At 35.9% G+C, this 20,198-nt stretch overlaps 1 protein-coding gene across 2 annotated transcripts in view; it reads left to right on the forward strand.

Moving 5' to 3' along the window:
• The window catches only part of DNTT (DNA nucleotidylexotransferase), a 147,722-nt gene extending 133,129 nt beyond the window's left edge, over nucleotides 1-14,593 (forward strand). For both annotated transcript variants that reach the window (XM_071439172.1, XM_071439171.1), the window contains one exon: nucleotides 9,851-14,593. In XM_071439172.1, the coding sequence (XP_071295273.1) occupies nucleotides 9,851-9,937 (87 nt within the window). In that variant the 3' untranslated portion in view covers nucleotides 9,938-14,593. The remainder of the gene's footprint in view (nucleotides 1-9,850) is intronic.
• Nucleotides 14,594-20,198: the final 5,605 nt, after the last annotated feature.

Consider the following 20,198-nt stretch of genomic DNA (forward strand, 5'->3'; position numbering starts at 1 on the left):
TTTGAAGAAATGAAGTCTCTATGCATAAACATAGGAAAATTGAATTAAGGTCAAAATTCAATCCACCACATTTTGGGATTTCTTAAATTGCATGTCTTTGATTTTGCAATCCAAATAAAGTTCTTCTGTAGTGGTTTGTTTATAGTAATCCCATATGAATTACTCACAACTGAGTTTTGTTAAATCCAGGATTCTGCTTTTTTCTCATTTCATTCAGCCTTACAAAGCTTTATAAGGTAAAATACAAAAAACCCAACAGTATCTGACAAAGCTGCTGTAAATAGCACAGACTTAAAGTGAAATGTGTGTATAGCTAAAGTGAAAAAGGAAATAGTCCCTGAGAATATTTTTAAGGACTCTGTGGTAGTACAGAGATTGTCAGAGAACTGCAAGGACAATAAATTTTTGATCTGTTTTTGTATAAAACTGTGTGCTACTTAACTTGTTAAAATTTTTGCCTGTGCTGTCAGACAGGAAGTTCCAAGTTTCCTTTCACTTCATGTGCCCCAAACTAAAAACATTTTAGTCTGGATGGGGATGTATTGTGGAACGTTTTTAATTTTTAAAATTGTAGTGGGACATTGGAATGCATAACAATGTAGTGCTTTGCAACAAAGTAACCACAGATCTGTCATTTTAAACAGACAATAGTTCCATTTAATGTACAATATGGTCTTGTTTACAAACTAAATTTTAGCAAGTTCTGTTAAGTCAACAGATAATGTTTTTTAATATTTTATTTTTCAAACTGTCAGTACTTCAGCACTGGTCTTTTTCTCTCTCCTTCTTCAAAACTACTTGGAGTAAGTTGATTGCATATAGAAAACATGAAGATATTTTGTTACACTATGTTATGATACAGCCTGGTAAGTGCCTAGAATATTCTAATATTAGCCTTATTATTCTATTTTATGTAATTAATTTATTTGTTACTGTTCAGAATTTAATATCAATAAGCCTCTAACAAGAGCTAGAGATGAGTTTAAGAGAAACATTCCAGTCTGGTATTTCTGATTAAAAGCACAGGACAAGTCCAGTGGTAAGATGAAATGAGAATTTATGATTATGGTTTCTATTACATTCGAAAATTATTCATGCCCAGAATTATTGGAATAAATTCCACTGTATTATTTTGCATCAGTACCATTACATATGATTTTGCCTGAGGGTATCAAGTCAGTGGGTAGTGCTTGCAATACTGCTTTTTCAATCATGCTTTGTTATACTGTCATTTCAAAAAGTAATTCTTCTCCTCTCTGATTTATTTATCATCTTGTTTGTAGCTGGCTTAGGAACAGATTAGATTTTATTTTAAGGCCAGCATGCCGATGTGAATATTACTGCAGAAAATACCAGTTAAACCTTAAAATTACCTATGAGATAATTTATAGTCAGAGAAACTTCAGGTTATTGCTACTGAAAACTGTTATGATACTGTCAAATGAAAAATGCACTGTGTCTGCAAATGTTGTGGGATAGTATTATTGAATTTGTAGACATACTTCACATTTCTAGCATAATTAGTACTTCATCATTTATGTTCTATAATTATAAATTTGTTTGTGCTGTTGGTAGTTTCATTCACAAACAGCTTAAATAGTAAAATGTCTAATTACAAGTAAAGCAAAAATCAACAATAGCCAGTCTTAAAAACAAACCTCTTCAAAAAAACCAAATGAAAAACATTGGGAAAAGCACAGAAGGAAAAATGCTTGAAAGGTGCTAGTCATGTTGTTTAGGAAAGTACTAGAGGACAGATTGTCAGATGTTGCAACTATCCACAAAGTATGAACAATGTGTGCTGACCATAATGAAGGCAAATTCTGATAGGTAATTACTGCACAGTTCCTTGGGGCTTGATTCTGTAATGTTTTTCTCATCAAGCAATGTTTCATGTTGAGAGTGTTTTCTGACAGAGTACTGGTTGAATGAGCTGCTGTCCCTCTCAGCAGATAGCAATATGAATATCAGGACCATGAAGAAATTTCATTTTTCCATGGTACTTTCCAGCAGTGTTCATACTATGCAAGACAATAATTGAGTACAATTATTTAAAAGCTCTTACATAATGACAGGATTGTATGCATTTTTATATGGAAATTGCTTTACTTAGCCTTTTTTTCTTCCTCTGTTTCCTCCCCATAAAATAATTTTGCTTGCTGTGAAGATTACTGAACATAGTGACTCTTGTTAGCACTTTGTCTACCTGATGATCAGCTGAAGGTTTTAGAGAAGTGGCCACTATTTTACAGACCAGTGTTATGTTGTATTCCCATACTTTCACTGTCTGTTGAAGGCACTCAACCTCCTGTCAGTCAGTGCACTGCAGGAATTTATGGGTCTTCCATAAAGCTTTCTCTGCAGTTGCTTTACAAAATTCTGGGTCTGTAAGTGGTGTAAAATTGCAAAGCTATTTGTTATGCTGAGGCTCAGAGCAGATTTATGTTTTCCACCAAAGATGTACCACATTCAATCTTGTAAAGTTAACAGTAGCATAGAGAAGGAAGAGAAAATTGCTGGCTTCCTGCTCAGTGTTTGCAGAGCCTGCTTTCACCTTGCTCAGGGCAGATCAGCAGAGAGGAATGGACTGGGCTGTGATGCTGAAGGTAAGGCTGCCTGGCACAGCATGACAGACCTGAATGACAGCTGGAAATCCTGGTGCATGGGCTGCAACTGGTCATGGAGAGAGCAAAGAGATGCACCTTCATCTGTTAAAAAGAAATGGAATCATAGTGCCTGCGGCTTAACATTGGTATCACTAAATTCTGATACTGATGTCAATAATTTTTAAGTGTTGATGGTGGCTCTGGGCTCCTCTTAGTAATTTTAGTAAAAATCTCTCTCTGTTACCGTATGTATTCCTTTTTGACATATAGCATATAAAACACAGCCCACTCTCCAGCTTAAGGTGATGCTCAGTGACTCAAGTTCCACATGGTAAGGGTAGAAAATAGCATAGAGCTAGGTATTTAGGGAAGATTTTAAAGAAATATGCTTGGGAGTGGATAGCTTTCACTCACATTATTTGCATTATTATAAGTCACTGAATAAATCAATATAAACCAAGTAATTATGCTTGTGTTTAGGTTATTAAACTCAAATATAGACAAAACCACATGATAATTAAGTCAGCAAAATGCTTATTTTCCCTCAAATCAGTTCCTAGCTATTGTTATGAAGAGTCATTATGCGTTTTCTGATAGGTTTCCTCAGACCTTGTGGCTTATACTTTTTAGAGCTCCTATCTGCACCAGTTAACCAACAAATTCAGTCTGCAAAAAATCACTCTAGAAAGTGATTGCTTTTTGATAATGAGGAAGGTGGGAATCTCTTTTTGCAAGTAAACTACTACTGAACAGGGAATAATTGAAACACTCAAAGTTTGCAACATCCTTTTTCTCCCTTTCTTGCAGCTGCTCCTTTTGCTGAGTCACTTTCCAGGCACTTTCCTGCACCTTCCTCTCAGAAACACTAACCCACTTATCCATTCAGATGAAGATAAACTAGGTTAAGCTTTTTTTTCAACCTGCTGCAAGGCCCTAACTAAGTCTTAACTAAGGCTCTAATAAGTTTATCTAAAGTATTGCTCTATTCTAGGTGCCCTTGTTTGCTTTTTCACTGGCTGGTGGTTGGAGTAAATTTGTGTGGCTCTGTAAATTTTGGCTTGAGTAAAATGTTCTGAATCATTATATTAGATATTTTAGTCTGAGTTTGCATCTACCTGAATTCAGAAGTGTCTGAACTCAAATTCCACTGGAATTTTCTCTTCACTACTTTCTTCAGTTTTACCTCCCTGTCTTATTATGTGTGTTGGACTCATTCTCCATGTGGAAGTTGCTGAACTGCAGCAGCTCATCAGCATATTCAGTATGGTGAGAACTGTTAGCATGGAGAGGCCCTTGAGGAGGTCATTCAAGTCACTCATTCAATAACTCATCCATCCAGGTTTGGCTTTAGCCTTTTTCTACCCTGTTACTGACACCCTCCATTCTGTCCTCTCCTGCATTTTTTTTTGGTTTGTTTTTTTAACTTATTTTTAGAAAATGTTAGTAGCATCTACATATTTATGATTCCAGGATAAGCCTAATTAAATTTGATGGAGATCAAGGATATATACAACTCAAAGTGTTTATTCTGGGACTTGCAATAACTTAATTGTCAATAAATAGAATGTCCAATTAGTTGTGCCATGGAGTGAATTTGGATAATTTTTCATCAATCAGTCTGTATAATCTGATTACCTCTCTTCTGATTGACCTTTTTGGGAGAAGATGTAAGTCTGAACTAAAACTAACATATGCTCTGCCTGTCTGTCTTATCTTCTCTTGGGTTTTCCTGACTCAGTTGCTTTGACAGTGGTCCTTGTACTTGTCACATCCAAGGATTCTTAGACATCTGCCTTCAACATATTCAATGGTTGGCTTTGGAACTCAAGTTTCTGTTTTAAAATTATGCTTCCCTTGCTAGGGGATGACTTTTTTATGACCTCTGTGTTTTCAAGTTTACTTTTTGTTGTGAGCTAATGGAGGTATTCAGGCTCATGAGGCAGCTCAGGCTTCCCAGTGGGAAACAGCATTGAACTTGTATGATTTCTTAAGGCTTGTTTGCTAAAGTTCACCAAAAATTCAGGCAGCTCACTGTAGTAAAATGGAAGAGCCTTTGGGATGTCTTTAATTTTGCACTGAGACCTTCCTTTTCTTCTCACTGGATTTGTGTACTTTCAGGCACAGGCACCTTTAACTCTCAAAAATAGCAAGTAAATGCAATTATATAGGTAGAAAGTACTAGGTGGGTGCCTACACAATTTAGCTTTGCAAAATTTGACCAGTTGATGGAACAACATATTTATTGCTTTCTGGTCTCTTTGTTCTTTCTTTCTTTCTTTTCTTACCTTTCAGGCAGACCTCATTTCTGTTTGTAAAGAATAATGTAGAGCAAACCCCAAAAATTTTGCAATTCTGATCATACAGTAAATGAAAATGTGACTACTTCAAGCTTCCAAATGTCTTTTTATTTCTTTTCTCCTCAGTATTTTGTGGATTAAAAGAAGTTGCTTGGGGCTATTGTCATGTATTACATTTAATATTCATATATCGAGAAAAAATTTCATGTACTACAGCTACTTGTTTAAAAATACTTTAACAATGATTCCTATGACATTCACAGAAATCCTCCCATAAAAGTGTGGGTTATTTGCACCTCTTCTGACTTGTTGGTTTTATTTTCAGTATATGGTTATTTCAACATTTTCACAGATGAGAATAAATTTAATGCTCTTCCCATTTATTGTCAGAACCTTGCACTGAACTCGATGAAATAGGACCACTGAGGACAGAAGATAGCTGCAGTCAATCTAAGAATTGCAGGAAATGTTGAAACAAAAATACTTCAGTGCATTGTTTTGTGGATATGTGATTGTACAGACTTCCTTGATGCAGTGCTCAGACTGTCTCACAAGCTGAATATTTTCAGCTTGGTATGCAGGAGTTTAGGTCAAAATAATCCAAAAGTCACAAAATAGTGAAATGTATACCCACACTGTCAGGTATAGCTTATAAAAGGCTGATTTAGTAAACACAGCTTCTTCCTAAAGTTTCTGCAGTGCTGGTGTGACCCATGTGCCCTGGTGGTGCATCAGTACCTGAACTGGAGAACTGGCCCAGGGACAGAGAACGGGTGGGGTAACACTTGGGTCAGGTAAACACCCAGAACATTCCCACTGGCAGTCATGGGACAGATATGATGCATTACCTAAGTTTCTGCCTTCACAATTCTTTCTGTAAGCCCCTTTTGTTAATTATTTTTTCAAGAATGCAAATGCTGTTTGAGCAAATGGGATCAGAGAAAAAGGGAGTGTGACCAATTTAATAGCTTTGTACTTTTAGTCTGATATGCCATTGAGGTATATTCTATCAATTGTGGGTCTGACATTATGGTGCACTGCTTCACTGAATGCCATGGCCTTTCATATCTAAAGAAGCTGTTGCAAGGAAAGTAAGCAGCATAATCTTTTCATTTGTCCCAATTATCTTTAATTAAAACTCTTCTATTGACTTGACATAAGTGGGGACTTGTGAAGATGTCACTAAAGTGACAAATACATGTGTAAGAAATTTAAGGTGCATTGTGGTATCTTTGACCATGTCTGATTAAGCAAGTCCTATTGCTATCATCATTCATCTACAACTGACTTTACCCATAAATCTTATTTTTAGAATGGACTCTGTCCAAGCACAATGAACAATTAAGTTCCAAGTTTGCAAATGACAATCTGTCCTCTTCTTTTCTGTTGTTCATTTATCATAGTCTTGCTTACGGCCACTGTAATAATTTGAGATGTAAAGTGATGGGGTTTAGACTGCTTGGTATTTATCATTCAGTGTACTGGTCTAACTACAAAGTTAGGTATGATCATATTGTCGTTATATCTCCACTTTATTAATTTTAAAAAGAAAAGGAAATATTAAGGTAATTAAACTGATGTGAATATGTATCACATGTTAAATAATATGAAAATCAGTGATAAAAGACAAAAATTAAATTTAAGATCCTTAAACATCTTGTGTAAGATTTTGCCATTTTAAAGCATGCAGCATAATCCTGGACACAAAAGTAAGGGTTAGAATAAATATGTATGTTAAGGACATTCTAGGTGCTTGACTAGAAGCAAAGTTTTATCAAGGAGTGTTTTGTAAATTCCTAACAAGGTACAGTTGGCAATAGTTTCCATGCCCTTCCTCCCCTCCCCAATTTATTTTATGTAATAGTACAGCAGAACGAGTCCAGACAGACCTCAGTGTTCATGGTCCTTCAGGGTCCTTTGCAAAAAGATGTGCCTTGTATACAATGTTATAATTTTCAAAAGGATAATGAAATCTGCTAGAGTATGACTGCATTCTTTCTGAATTACAGCCGTGAAGCATATAAAAGTCAGGTCTCTGAAAAGAGTGGGAAAAATGGGATATTGAAGGAGATTACTTGGTCTTTAAGGGCACAATTTGGCTGTGAACAAATTTTCCAATAGTTTATAAAGCAGAGTTATGCCTGTAATCAATTAGGAAACTTCATACTTAATTCTTGTTCTTCAGCTAATACCAAGGATTATAAAGATTTAAAGAAAGAAATTAATCAAATTTCCACCATGTGTCTCATCTTCAGAACAGTGGATTTCACATGTACATACAAACCTGGAGTACTTCACTCTGCAGCAGATTCTGCTGGTTCAGAACAATCAAATCCCTTTTCATTAATGATAATATGTAGTACTAACTTCTATTTTTGAGTACTTCGAACTAATTTTCTAAGTTCATCTTCAGATGGGTTAAATAGTAATGAAATGCTATAGTGACAGGCTAAGACTTATTAATAGCATTACTCAAGTGTAATAGAGTATTTATTTTGATATTGGGCAACGCACTGTTATTGCCAAGCAATTTGGTAATAAACAGTTGGGTATCAGTCTGCTTGGAATACAATTAAATTTGTGCCTTTCAAGAAGGCTGTGCTGGTGGCTATTGCTGATTTAGATAACTAAAACTAGAATTCTGCTGTATTAAGTAATGGTTTTGTTTTGCTGGATTCATCATATTAAAATGTGATATAAAACTAAGTGACATGAACTTTGGCAATGATAGTTAGGATATCATAAAGCTATGCTAGCTCTGTGCCTTCACTCTCTGCTTCTCTTTCATCAAAAGTATTATTGATCATTAATGCCAAAATGAAAAATAAGTGGTAGCAACTCATATAAGAAAACATTTGGATGGCAGTTGTTCTACATTAGGTGTAGTTAATGGTCATGTTTACAACCACAAATGTAATATTTACATGCATTGAAATGACAGAATTGATTAAATGGGATAAGGGAAGAGTGTACCAGAAGCTGCAGAGCATTGTTTTTTTGTACATTTGATTGATGTTGGTGGGGCATGTTCTGGATCTCCAGAATATTAGTAAGAAGATGAAATAAAATCACAACTAGGCAAGCAGTTCATTACTTGTCTTGAGGAAAAAGAAAAAAGCAAGAAAGAATAGTAGCGAATGAAATAATCAAATTTGCAGCCCTGTATAAGCGTAGATTGACATAGAAGGAAAATCATAGGTTATGATTAACATTAATAACACTTACATTGCTAAAGCAGTTGGCAGATATCAGCCAGAGATTCATTTAGAAACATTGCTTGTAGCTACTGAGAATGGTATTCAGCATCAAATACTTTGTATTAGAAATTTTCCCTGTCAAGCAAATGAAATGAGTTTAGCTTGCAGGAAAACATAAAGTGACAGAAAAAAAGAAATGGAATGCAATTTGGGGTCCCAGAGATATGAAGAGCTTCTATTAAAGACTGTCTGTAACATCTGTCTACAAGTGTGAGATTTTTTTTCTTGTTTTACTTTTGTTCTTTTTTTTTTTTTGCAGTAATGTAGGTGTATGGATTGCCCTCTTTTTCTTCACAATAGTAAAAGAAAAAAAATAGCAAAAAAAATCCCTAAAATCCTGTCCTCCCAGGTGACACTTGAGGAACAAAATCTCAGTATTGTTATTCAACGGGCAGTTGTTGATGTCTTTCCTTCTCTTTTATCCTGTTCAATTTATATTTTCTACCATTTTTGCCTTGTTCTGTGTGTGTGAAAAAGTTCAGTATTTCTGCTGTTCTGTGTTATTGGTAGGTTCCTTTCATTCCAGAATCTGACATTTGAACTTCCTAGGAAAAAGAGGGATATTCTTTCTCTATGCTTTATAAGCAATCTTTGCTGTTGCAGAGACAACTTTAATCACTCAGCTCTTGGTTGTGGATCTCTGGTGCCAGAAGTTGTTCCACCATGCCATGGGTCTATCTGACCCAATCATGGGCTCCTTTCCTGGCCCATTCCCATGGGTGTGCAGGACAGCACAGCCCTCCTGGAGGCACTGCTCGGCAGTGACAGAGCACAGGTGCTGCTGGCACACAGGCTCCTAAACGTTGGGAGATTTAGGAGATTCTCCCTACTCAGAGGAATTTATCAGTGGGTTCTCCAGACAGCATCTCCTCTTTCACAGTAGTGAGTAAACCTAGAAACTCAACCCTGAAGTTTTCCCAACATTTGAGTTAGATTATTCAGAGTTGAACACTGATTTAGACTTAAAATGATTCAGGAATTGCTGAAGTATTGAAATATCTTTCTTGCTTCCAAACTCTAAATTGTGAGGCATTTACTGTTTTAATATTCACCTATCTTAGCAGCTTTTAAAATTATTATTGTACTTTAGTGAAGAAAGGCATGCATAAGGCTATGTACTTTATTATATCAGCCATCATACAGCATGTAGGCTTGTGAGTGTTCCTGTGTAAAAATAATCTCCTGTATTATCAGAAGTGCAGGTATAAAAAACAAAACTGCCTTGTACTGTAAAATATTCAGGAGTGTGTGTAAAGAATAAAAAAGCTTGGTTTTCAATTGGTGCTCTTAATGCTTGGCTATGGACAATTTGTTTCACCATCAAATCAGTTTGAATGCACTTATAGAGAACATTACTGTATTAATTTAAAAACATTTATGATTTCATGAAGGAAGTCCTGCTATTGACCCTTATGGAAGGGAAACGTAAGTTGGATTTGAGGGCCTTGAAAAAGTAAATCAAAACAAAGTTTTAAGCTAGTCATTAAAAGTGAAAACATCAAGCATCATTAAAATTCTTTTTAACTTTCTTTTGCATTTCAGGGTAGGCACACTGATGAAGACAGTGTATTCTATAGAGGATACAATGGGTAGAACTGTCAAATATTAACTCCTTTTCAACAGCAAAAAACATCAATTGAAATTTCTTTCTAACACCCTTATTGACATTCCTTTTAATTTTTTTTCACAGAGGATCTTTCTCAAAGCTGGAAGTGAGGAAGAAATCTTTGCACATCTTGGCTTGGATTATGTTGAACCATGGGAAAGGAATGCTTAAAATTATTTTCCAGTGTACATTCATCAGTTGACTGCAATGGTATTTCTGCCCACCTTGCAGTCTGATATAGTTATATATACATATCTATATAACAAGTATTTCTATGACAACAAAAAAATTTACATAAGTATTAGAAGCCACTTGCACTTGCTAATGTTCCTAGAAGATAAGAGTTTAAGTTTTTCAGAATCTTTCCCAGTCCTTTCTAGTTTTGAAGCTTCTATGTGGGAGTGATAAGACAGAGCTTGCTTTGGGGGGAAAACTTGGAACTGGTGAGATTTTTGCTTATGGTAGGAATTTAACATTAGTATGAACAATACTTGTTTTTTAAGTAGTCAGCTACAACAATATGTAAATAATTCAAAATATTTGAGCTGAGTCAAAACTTTACTGAAATGTATGCTGGTCTTTAACTGAATTTCTTATGTATTTTGCTGAATCCATGTATAAAATTGCTCTGTGTATAAGGCTAAATGACCTAGGCAGTAACTACCTTGCAGTCTCAGCAACTTTCGGCTTCAGCTGTAATATTTTTGCAGGTAGGGCACCATTCTACAAAAACTATAAACAAGTTGATAATTCAGTGAGGGTTAAAAAACATTTCACAGGAAGGGATTTTGAAAGGGAAAGTGGAATCACTCAGTAGCAATCTTCAATTGTGTAGAAAAATACTATAAATTTATAGTACTGATTTTGACTGAAGAGGAGGCAGGTTGTGAGATGTAATGGTCCTCAATCAGGAATTGGAATCATAACCTACATGAAAACAATGGTTTTAAGTGTCAAGCTGGTGACTGCTCCAAGATAAAAAATTTTAATCATCTGTGCTCAGTTTAGATAGATGGAACTTTATTTACTAGTAAGTGTGAGCTGTTGGGCTATTGACTGCTCTAGAGTGGTATTCCCTGTCTTTAGTCAGAAATTCATATTGGATGTGAGAAGCTTTCTGATAAAATCCCTACAAGATATTTTGGTTCCAGAAAACGTCTAGGTAGCTCTTGTGACCATAATGACAATGAAGGAGTCCTAATACATTTATCCTTTAATAAACAGGGGCATTCAGTGCTTTAGGAAATGAAGCTATTTACTGATCATTCATCATTTGAGAATAAAGGTGATTAAGAGCACCAGCATTGGTCAATTAATTTTCTCCTTAAAAATCTGGATTTTTTTTCCCTCTGTTGAGGCTGGCTTCAGCTCTTGACATGATGAGGAAAGAATGGCAATGACAGGGCTGTGCACAACAGTTATTACTGACAGTAAAGGCTTCCGATATTCAAACAGTGTCTGGTACTTTAACAAGTATGCTTATTTTGTTACTCATTACTTTAAACTGGGTGACTGACTTTTAGAGGACTGTGTTGTAAACTATTCCAAAACCTCAGTCAGGGTTGTAGAAAAATGTGTTGATGGCAGGAATTTGCTTCTTGCCTGTGTCAATAAAACCACCCCATTTAAGTTGCAGTTTTGCTAACTGAGCTGAAAATACAATGCTACTTCCTAAACTGCTCTAGCTATGAAGCACTTGCATTGCTTCCTGCTTTATTGTGCTGATGTTTGAAGTAGCTTCCCTGTGTTTTGCATCAGGATGCTGACACTTAAGTAGCAGTGACATTTTTCAGTCCTAATCAAAGAAAAAAAAAGCTATGGTACCTTGTCTGAATATTCTTTCCACTTGGCTAACATTTATAACAAATTATCCATTCCAGTTGTGCTGTTTCTGCAAACTTGAAGACACACACAAAGTATCAAAAATTCTGAATTCCACATTTATTATTTATAAATAAATAATTCACATCTTGGGTGCCTATGCATCACTTATAATTATGCCACCTGTGAGGAAAAAGATACCAACACAAGTTCCGTCAGCTCCTCCAAGACTAGAAGAAATCAGCATATCACTTTATTCTTTTACTTCCATCAGTTTTTCTGAAGTTTATTTAGAATACATTGTACAGATTGATCACTGAATTAACTATTTAAAAAAAAAATGGACCTGATAAATGAGGGGTTGTGTTAAAGAGAGGAACAGCTTAGATGACCAGGATGGTTTGACCATGAAGAAGATGCCTTCTCTTGTGCACACCCTCAATGGAGCAGCTGCTACCCCAAATAGTATTGCAGGTACCGTGTGCAGGACCATCCCTGACAGCAGCTGCCAAACCAGTCAGCTGAGGCTGCAATTAGAAAAGATAAAAATCATAGAGGAGAGCTGGGAGGGAGCAGGTTAAAGGAAATGAAGCCTTTATCAGCTGAGCATGTCTGTATCCATGTGCTAGTGAAAAGTCCCTCCAGTGTGATGGAACTGTTGGAGTCAGTGGTAGCAAAGCTTCTGAGCTCATGAAGGACCAGTGGGGCCTCAGGGCCTGGAAAGGGCAAACACTTGTAACAAGAACAGACCAACATTTGTAATAGGAGGAAGGGAAGAGAGCATTTCCGATCAGTGCACTTAATATCTCCTAAATTGCTCAAATGATTAATAGACTGTATTTTAATGCACCTAGAGGAAAATAAAGTGCTAAGTTATTGGTAACTTGGTCATCAGAAACAAATCATGTCAAACTAATTCACTTGTAAAGTCCCTGGAGGCTGTTTTTTTTAAAATGTCTGTCCCTCCTCCCTTGCTTCTGCACCAAGGCAATTTGGCAAATAGTGAGTAGAGAAGGATCACTGGTTTAATAAGCATCTACAAACTAATGCTCTAAAAATTACTAAGTAATTCCATCTCTGGGAAAAAGAAGGAAAAGGAAAGCCAGTGTTATTTTTTTTTCATGGTTTGAAGTAATATATGATTTGTTTAATAATCTCTTAAGGCAAAAGCAATGAGATGTATTTAGTTTGGTGGGTAATCATGTATTTAGTTAATGTCTAAAGGAATAATGTATTGAAGGAAAAGCTAATTCTATCTACACAGCTCTACAAAATTGCAAATCTGGGCAACCTAAACACTCATACAACTGAAGCAACATGGATTTTCTGCAAATAACTGGAAACCTGAGAACTGCTGCTACTTTGCATAAATAACTCCAGAACGTTAAAAAACCCAAACCCAAATATTTGCAAATGTTATAATCCCCAAATGAAATGTCTTTTCTACAGTTTATGGGCAGATTTTTTTGGCTTTCTCAGGTGAGACCATCCTATTCCTTGGTATGAAATACATTATTTCATTTTTTGAACAGCTGTTACTTTCTATTTTACAATTTTCTTTGGCAACTGCAGTTAAAATGACCCCAGTTAAAATGACCAGGTCCTGGGTCTAACAGGTTAGTTAGTGTCACATAAACAAATGAAGACAGAGAGCTCTTAGAAAGCTGTTTAATGTCTCCTTCAATAAATGTGTACTATAGGCAACCCATAAAATCTAATACTATTTTTCAGTGGGTGCCTCCAAACAGAAACTATTCCCAAATACTACTGGTGGTACAGAAACTCCACATGTGGGGGGGTGATGCTGGACTACACATCCCAAAAGCCCAGGTGCCTCAGGGAAATCACTTGGCTGATGAGAATCAATCCTATCTGTGCATGGTGACTGACCATAGGGAGAGAAGGAGAGAGAACATGTGTAGGGTAAGTACAAAATCTCCCAGTTTTCTGTGTTTTAATACATGAACACACTTACTGAAAACCAAGCTACTTTTTTATGGTTGCAGACATTTGATTCCAGTTCCTTCATGTCTATGCAGCAAAAAAAACCCAAAACCTAAATGGTATATTTCCTTTTGTGTTTCATTCTTGCCAAAATCAACATGCTCATTGAAAGGGATTTTTGGAAATGGCAAGGCTCCCTAGACCCCCCTTTCCCACCATTATGAGGTTTTAAGTGAACAATATTTATATAAAAATAACTCAGATGCATTTTTTATCCAATAAATAAAGCCTTTTTAGCAGGATTGCATAATTTAATGTGTTTGCTGCTATATATACACATACTATGTCCAAATTATTTTAAGTTTTCTACGAGCTTCAGGGTCTTTTCCTCTTAAGGAAGCTATGCATAAAGATATAATAGAAAATAGCAAGAAAGAACTCTATTTTATTTGATGATTTCTCTGCTGGGGAAGTGCAGATTATATTCCAGAAATTTGTGGTTGCAACATTTAGGGGAAAAAAAGCAAATAATAAAAAATAATATCCCAGCACTTCAAAAATAAAATAATGGTCTTTGTATTTTTCTAACCAGTAAAAGAGAAATGATTTGGAATTTTCTTCACAGCTGGGTAGATCTAACTTCAGAAATGGAGCTTGAGGAGGTTATGTAATTGTGTGACTGGGTAGGAGTGTTTCTGCAGTGGGAAACTGTTGCTGATGATACAAGTCTGAAAGTGTTCCATTTTTAGTAGCCTAAGGATGGGGCTGAAAGACCACTTGGGCCTGTGGCTTCCATGAGTGTACTCTATAAATCCCACACTTCAACATGTAATGGTGGGGAAATTTTGCCTTTTCACTCCACTGACACGCGTAAGATCAAGAGATGTTGAGAGGAGAGCTGGGATCTGCTGCTTCTGGTGACCCTGAAATCCTTTGGTTCTGCTGTAAACTGTGTTATGATCCATGAACTGCGTTTCTGTGTTTTAAACTAAACTAGGATATCAGAGACTTAATTCTCTGCCTTTTGTCCTTTTACAGTATGCTTTAAAATGTGTTAAAGACTGTAAATTATACTTTGTGTTGGCGTTGTACAAGTGGGAAGTGGTTGTTTTGGAAACCCTGACAGACTGGTTGCAGGGCTGGAGCTGTTGCAGGGCTCTTGACAAATGATTGATGATTTAATTTGAATCCTTCACAATCCCAACACTAAAAAAGAAGCCAAATACCATAAATATCAGGGTCCTTTCAGACTGGTTATCACAATCACAGAAGGAATCTGTATGTTTTTCTCCCATTAATCTCACCCCTTATCCCCAGTTAGATTTGGTTTCATGAGGGGACAAGGACACACATCTGAAGGAGTCCACTGTCAACCACAGAACAAGTGCTCTCCTCCTCCCTGCTGAGAAGGTTCACAACCCCTTTTTTTACTCACCTGAAGGACCCAGAGATTCTCTTTGACTACGTATGACCAGGAAATTGAACATTGAACAGCTCTAAGCAAGTTTCTATCAGATGCACATAAAGGGGCCTGATGAACTATGTATTTTTAAAATGTGCTGCAAGCCCCACTGTTTCACGTGTGTATACAGGGAAGGATTTTCAAAACCACCCAAGTGAGAAAGAAACTGTAGATGGGTGGGCCACTCCACATTGAGATTTAGTGACAGATGTTTGCTAAGACAATCTACACTAGATGATAAATGACTATACATTAAAGCTTTCAAAAGACAAAAAAAAAAAGCCTCCAAGAAACATTTGAACTGAAGTTTAATGATCATACAAAATTACCAGCAAATCAAGAGTTGCAAGCTTTTAAAAAGAAGGGCTGAACAGAGAATAAACATTCTTCTAATGTAAGGGAGGGATGACCACATATGAAGATTGTCAGAGCTGTCAGTGATGAACTTAATATTGCAGTTATTCCAGTCCCTAAGAAGTCAAAAGAGGAACCTCAGTGAGTTGTATTAAATCCCTCTAGAAGAAAATACTTCTCATGCAAAATAAGGTGAGTACCTAAAAATCCCTGAAAAACAAACTTTTATGCACAAGGTAGAACAAAATAACCACAGACAAATGGGAAATAATAACAAAAATGAATAATGATCAACTCTAATGAGTTACAAGTTTTAAGATATGGTCATAATATTTATAAAACAATAGTGGAGGCTTGCCTGAGAGCTGAAGTATATTACATTAAATGAATAGAATTGAAGAAAAACAAATGACTTGTAGTATGAGAAACATCTCTCTCAATGGTCTAGTTGTGAAAGACCATTATTATGGGTAATGATTTCTTGCTGTTGGGAAAGGGGAATAGTATCTTCAAAAGTATCCAGCTTGCAGAATCTGTAATCTCAGCAATTCCTTTTAAAAGAAGCAAAGAGGATTGACAGTTACTCTTATTGCAACAGGACAACTGTTCATTTTCCCTTTTTAGCTCTTCAAAAAGATCACAGAAACAGCCATATGATGTTGAGTGCTAGTTGAATTTTACTGCAAATAATTCATCTAAAAGCAGACAGAGACAACAATCTCAAATTATGCTGATATATCAATCATAGTATGCCACAGGGTTCTCCAAGGGAACAGAATTTTAAGCCTAAAATTCTTAGCTTTTTATATGTGTGATTCATTTTCTTGTTGTTGTATGGATTTCTGGTTTTAAAACAGGTCACATTTTAGCTTTTGATCCTCATACAAAGCTAATTAAGAAAGGATTATTACAAATTGCAGTGCCTCATCCAACCAGAGGTCTTTTCACTGCTATGTCCTTTCTTTGATCTGGGTTTTTTTTCATAATTTGTTCAGCACTTTCTTAGCCCCTAAGTCTTCAATTAAACATTTTAGGCATTTCTGTGCAAAACCAAGCAAACTGTGTAAGAAGAAATACTAAGACACCCAACAGCAGCACAGTGTTCAGCAATGATTGATTGACATTTATGAGGAGCTGTTTGCTCTCACCCAGCACAAACCAGACTTTGGGCTTCTCAATCAGGAGACCCATTTCAGCCACACTGATTTTAAACTGATGAGAACTCGTGTCCTTAAAGAAGGCTGGGCTTGTTTGTGCCAGTGGCAGAAGTGCTTTGTGCCTGCAGTGTCTGTGTGGGGTGAAACCCGTGGAAGAAAGAAGTAATCTGACAATAGGATGTTTAGTTGAATCAAGATAAACCTGTAATCATAGGCAGAAAGTAAACAAATACAGAATTCATTTATGTGAAAATACACCTTGGATACTGTAAAAAGAGAATTTTGTTGGGACCTGCACATATTATCTGTTCTATTCCTTTTAGGAAGTTACTTAGCAGGGCCTTCCAGATACTTGTTTGTGACATTCTAGAAAATAATGGGAAAAATAATGTAAGTTGAGAATAAAATCCAAAATAATTTGGATTTTGTTTGTAAATTTTGCAGGACCATCATGATGCCCAATAATAGTGAAGTTACTAACATTATCTGGCAATATGTTATTCAACTTACAGTTATTTCACTTTATTGGTGCCTATAAGGCACCAATATAAAGCAAGTTTATCTAGTTTTTTTGATTAGAATGTATTACTCAATATTAGCTCACAGCTTAGAAAATTTGGAATTCTTACAAAAGTAAAAATTCTTTAACTTTGAAGTTTAATATTTAACAACCAAAACCAGAATAAGTATGCACATATCAGATAAGGTAATAAAAAATTGTTACCTTTCTGGCCCCTTTCTTTTTATTCTTGGAGTTTGCTTTCTAAACCTTACATTTGAATAAGAAAAATCTTACCTTTTTTGTGCAACTGATAAATTTGGGTTTTTGATTGTATTATCAAACAAATTGATTAATACAGAGAAGGTATGGTTATTAAAAATATCTTATCAAAACAAAAAACTCAGTTTATGGAATGCATTAGCATTCACAACTGATAATGCAAATGTGAATTATATCACAGTACACTCAATATACCATCTGCTCCAGAAAGAAAAACATCTGTTGGTAAATGTAAACTGTGGAGCTTATGTGGTATGCAATATGTTCAGATACTGTATGGAATAAATAAATTGGACTTTGACAATCTATTATGTTAGGAGCATTCAACTACTTTCTTATCTTGAAAAGAGGAAAAGCTCAGCTGCAAGTATGTTTTGAGATGGTAGAGGAAATTATTGTGCCATGTCCCATCCAGATGGCTTTTGCTGAAGCCAGTCACTGACAGGCTGCTGCAATCATCATCAACAGTTATGAGATGCTTTAAACCAGCATGAGCATAGATGAATAAACTTCTCTGCAGTAGAGGTTTCTGTGCTTGAATTTTCATGATGGTGATGACACTGCAATTTGTGACATTGTTGGAATTGGCTGTATTTTCTGGCTTGTAGGATGAAAATCATGCACATGAAAAATGTATATTCACATGTATGAATGATAAAGAAGACTTTTGCATCTTTAAAAATATAGTTATAATCATGTGCTGATGCTATTTTTAATTTTTAATGTGCTGCACTGATATAAAAATGGAAAATAGGCACTAGTTTTTGAGTTCTAAGGGCCATGATAGCCCTTATAAGATCTAATCTAAACTTATAAAATCAAGGCCTTGTAAAATCTAATGAGGTTTTTTTTCCTGATTTAGAGTTTCTTGTTTTCACATTCATTTGTTCAATACATTTTAAGCAATTATACAAAGCAATTTTAATTTTTTTTTACCCACAACTGAGCGTGACAGCTGAAGCAGAGGTAAAAGTCTGGGAATGGCACTGGGAAACGCATCCATATGTACATACGTGCATTTACTGTACCACAGAAATTTCCTTGACAACTCTCCTTTCATTCCTTGTCAGCTCATGGAAAGCTCAAAGAGGTTTTCACATATTTGAGAAAAGTGTTAAGGATGCAGAAATGCATGTTTGGACATGTCAGAAAACTTGTTCAAAATGTCAGGATTTCTACTTCAGTTTAAACCTTTTCTTTTCGTCCATATTGTGAGAAGGAAATTATCATAATCTGTTGTTAAATGAGTAAAAATAACATTTGTGCTAGTGATAGCTTGCAAGTTCTATTTGTTTAAGCATCTTAAAATTCGGTATTTATTTGCAAGGGAACATAAGCCCTCCTGTGGTGGAGGATGCACTGATGTTTCTCCATTGTGGAGTAATCCAAAGGAAAGGTAACCCTTGCAGGAGAATATTTGGGCTTCTGTTGTAATTCTTCTCTTCAAGAACATTCATTGTTGGTCTCTTCCTTGCTTTAACTTTTTACTCTGTGCTGTCCTTGCTTGCCATTGTTTCTTTTCTTTAGTTTTCCAGCATGTTCTGTGCTGTCCTTGCTTGCCATTGTTTCTTTTCCTTAGTTTTCCAGCATGTTCTCATCCATTTTCAGGCTGCAGGTAACAATGGAAGAATGCTGCAGACAAAACACTTTGAGTTTTAACTCTTTGGATCAAACTCATCAGTCTACTGTTCTTTGTGGTGCTGCTAACACCTGTGGTACCCTTCACTCCATGTATCCATTATCAGAGAGCTTTTTATCCTTAAGAATAGTAACTGACACAAGCCTCACAAATCTTTTTATTCATGTTAACACATTTAGTCACCTGCAACAGAACTGAATGACACAATGCAAAGTGGAAAATCTTTCCAAAAAGAAGCACTAAAAAAGGGTAGATGTAGCAGCTCTTTGTGCAACATTGCAAAAAAAAAATCCCATGTATCGATATTCAAAGCACTAAAAGGGATCAATGCAGAGACTAAACAGCTCTATATGGTTTGTCCAGCTGTACTGCCTATGCAAGAGTACCTTCTTTTAACCCATTACTGGTGATAGAAGTGAGCCATAAATTTTGTCTTAGTTGACATAGCTTTGAGTTTTGCTTCTGTCAATATCTCTTAGGACTTGTGGTCTACTCTGTACCCTTTTTTAAAAAATTGGGGTGCAGATATTTTTTCAGGTCTCTATACAACCAGAGATGAACTCAACTGTTGAATTATGAATACTTTAAAATATTCCAGAGAACACACAGGCAACAATACTTTTTTATGAGTTCCAATTTGTCAAAAATAGTAGGTTTCAAAATATGGACAGGTTCACAGCTATCTTGCTGCAAGAAATAAAAGCACAGCCCAAGGTATCAATATCAAGATAATAAAAGAGCAGTCTATCTTAGCAGAAATAAAGATCAGTTAACCGAATGGACCTAAGCTTTAAATATTAATAACCAGACTGGCAGCTCTCTTCTTTTCATATTTGGACTGAATGTTAGATACAGGATTGCTTATGTGCTAAAGAGAAAAATAACCACTTAACAACCTTTGCCAGTAAAAATAACCTGCTTTCATCTTTTTGGTTGAATTTAGATGGAAAATATAAGTCTGGTAGTGGAGATCAGACAAATGATCTAAGAACAATAAAAGTGCCTGAGGGATATAAGGTGTTAAAGAAAGATAAGTGGAGTATAAGCATCCATGCAGGGACATGCAAATACTGCCAAAGACTTTGTCCTCTAAGTGCCAGCATAAAGATTAGAAGCAGTACTGGGCCAAGAATGGAATGATCTGAGAGACATCAGAGCTAAGCTTTATGCTTTGTAAGAAATTTAAAATCCCATAACAGCCTAAGATCAGAAACTGATCACTGGTCTCCAAATTGCAGCCGGACAAGACTAATATAGGCAGTGTAGGAAAAAAC

This window comes from Agelaius tricolor, unplaced genomic scaffold (genome assembly GCF_023055355.1).
Source record: "Agelaius tricolor isolate 1412-34295 unplaced genomic scaffold, bAgeTri1.0.p SCAF_13, whole genome shotgun sequence".
NCBI lineage: Eukaryota > Metazoa > Chordata > Aves > Passeriformes > Icteridae > Agelaius > Agelaius tricolor.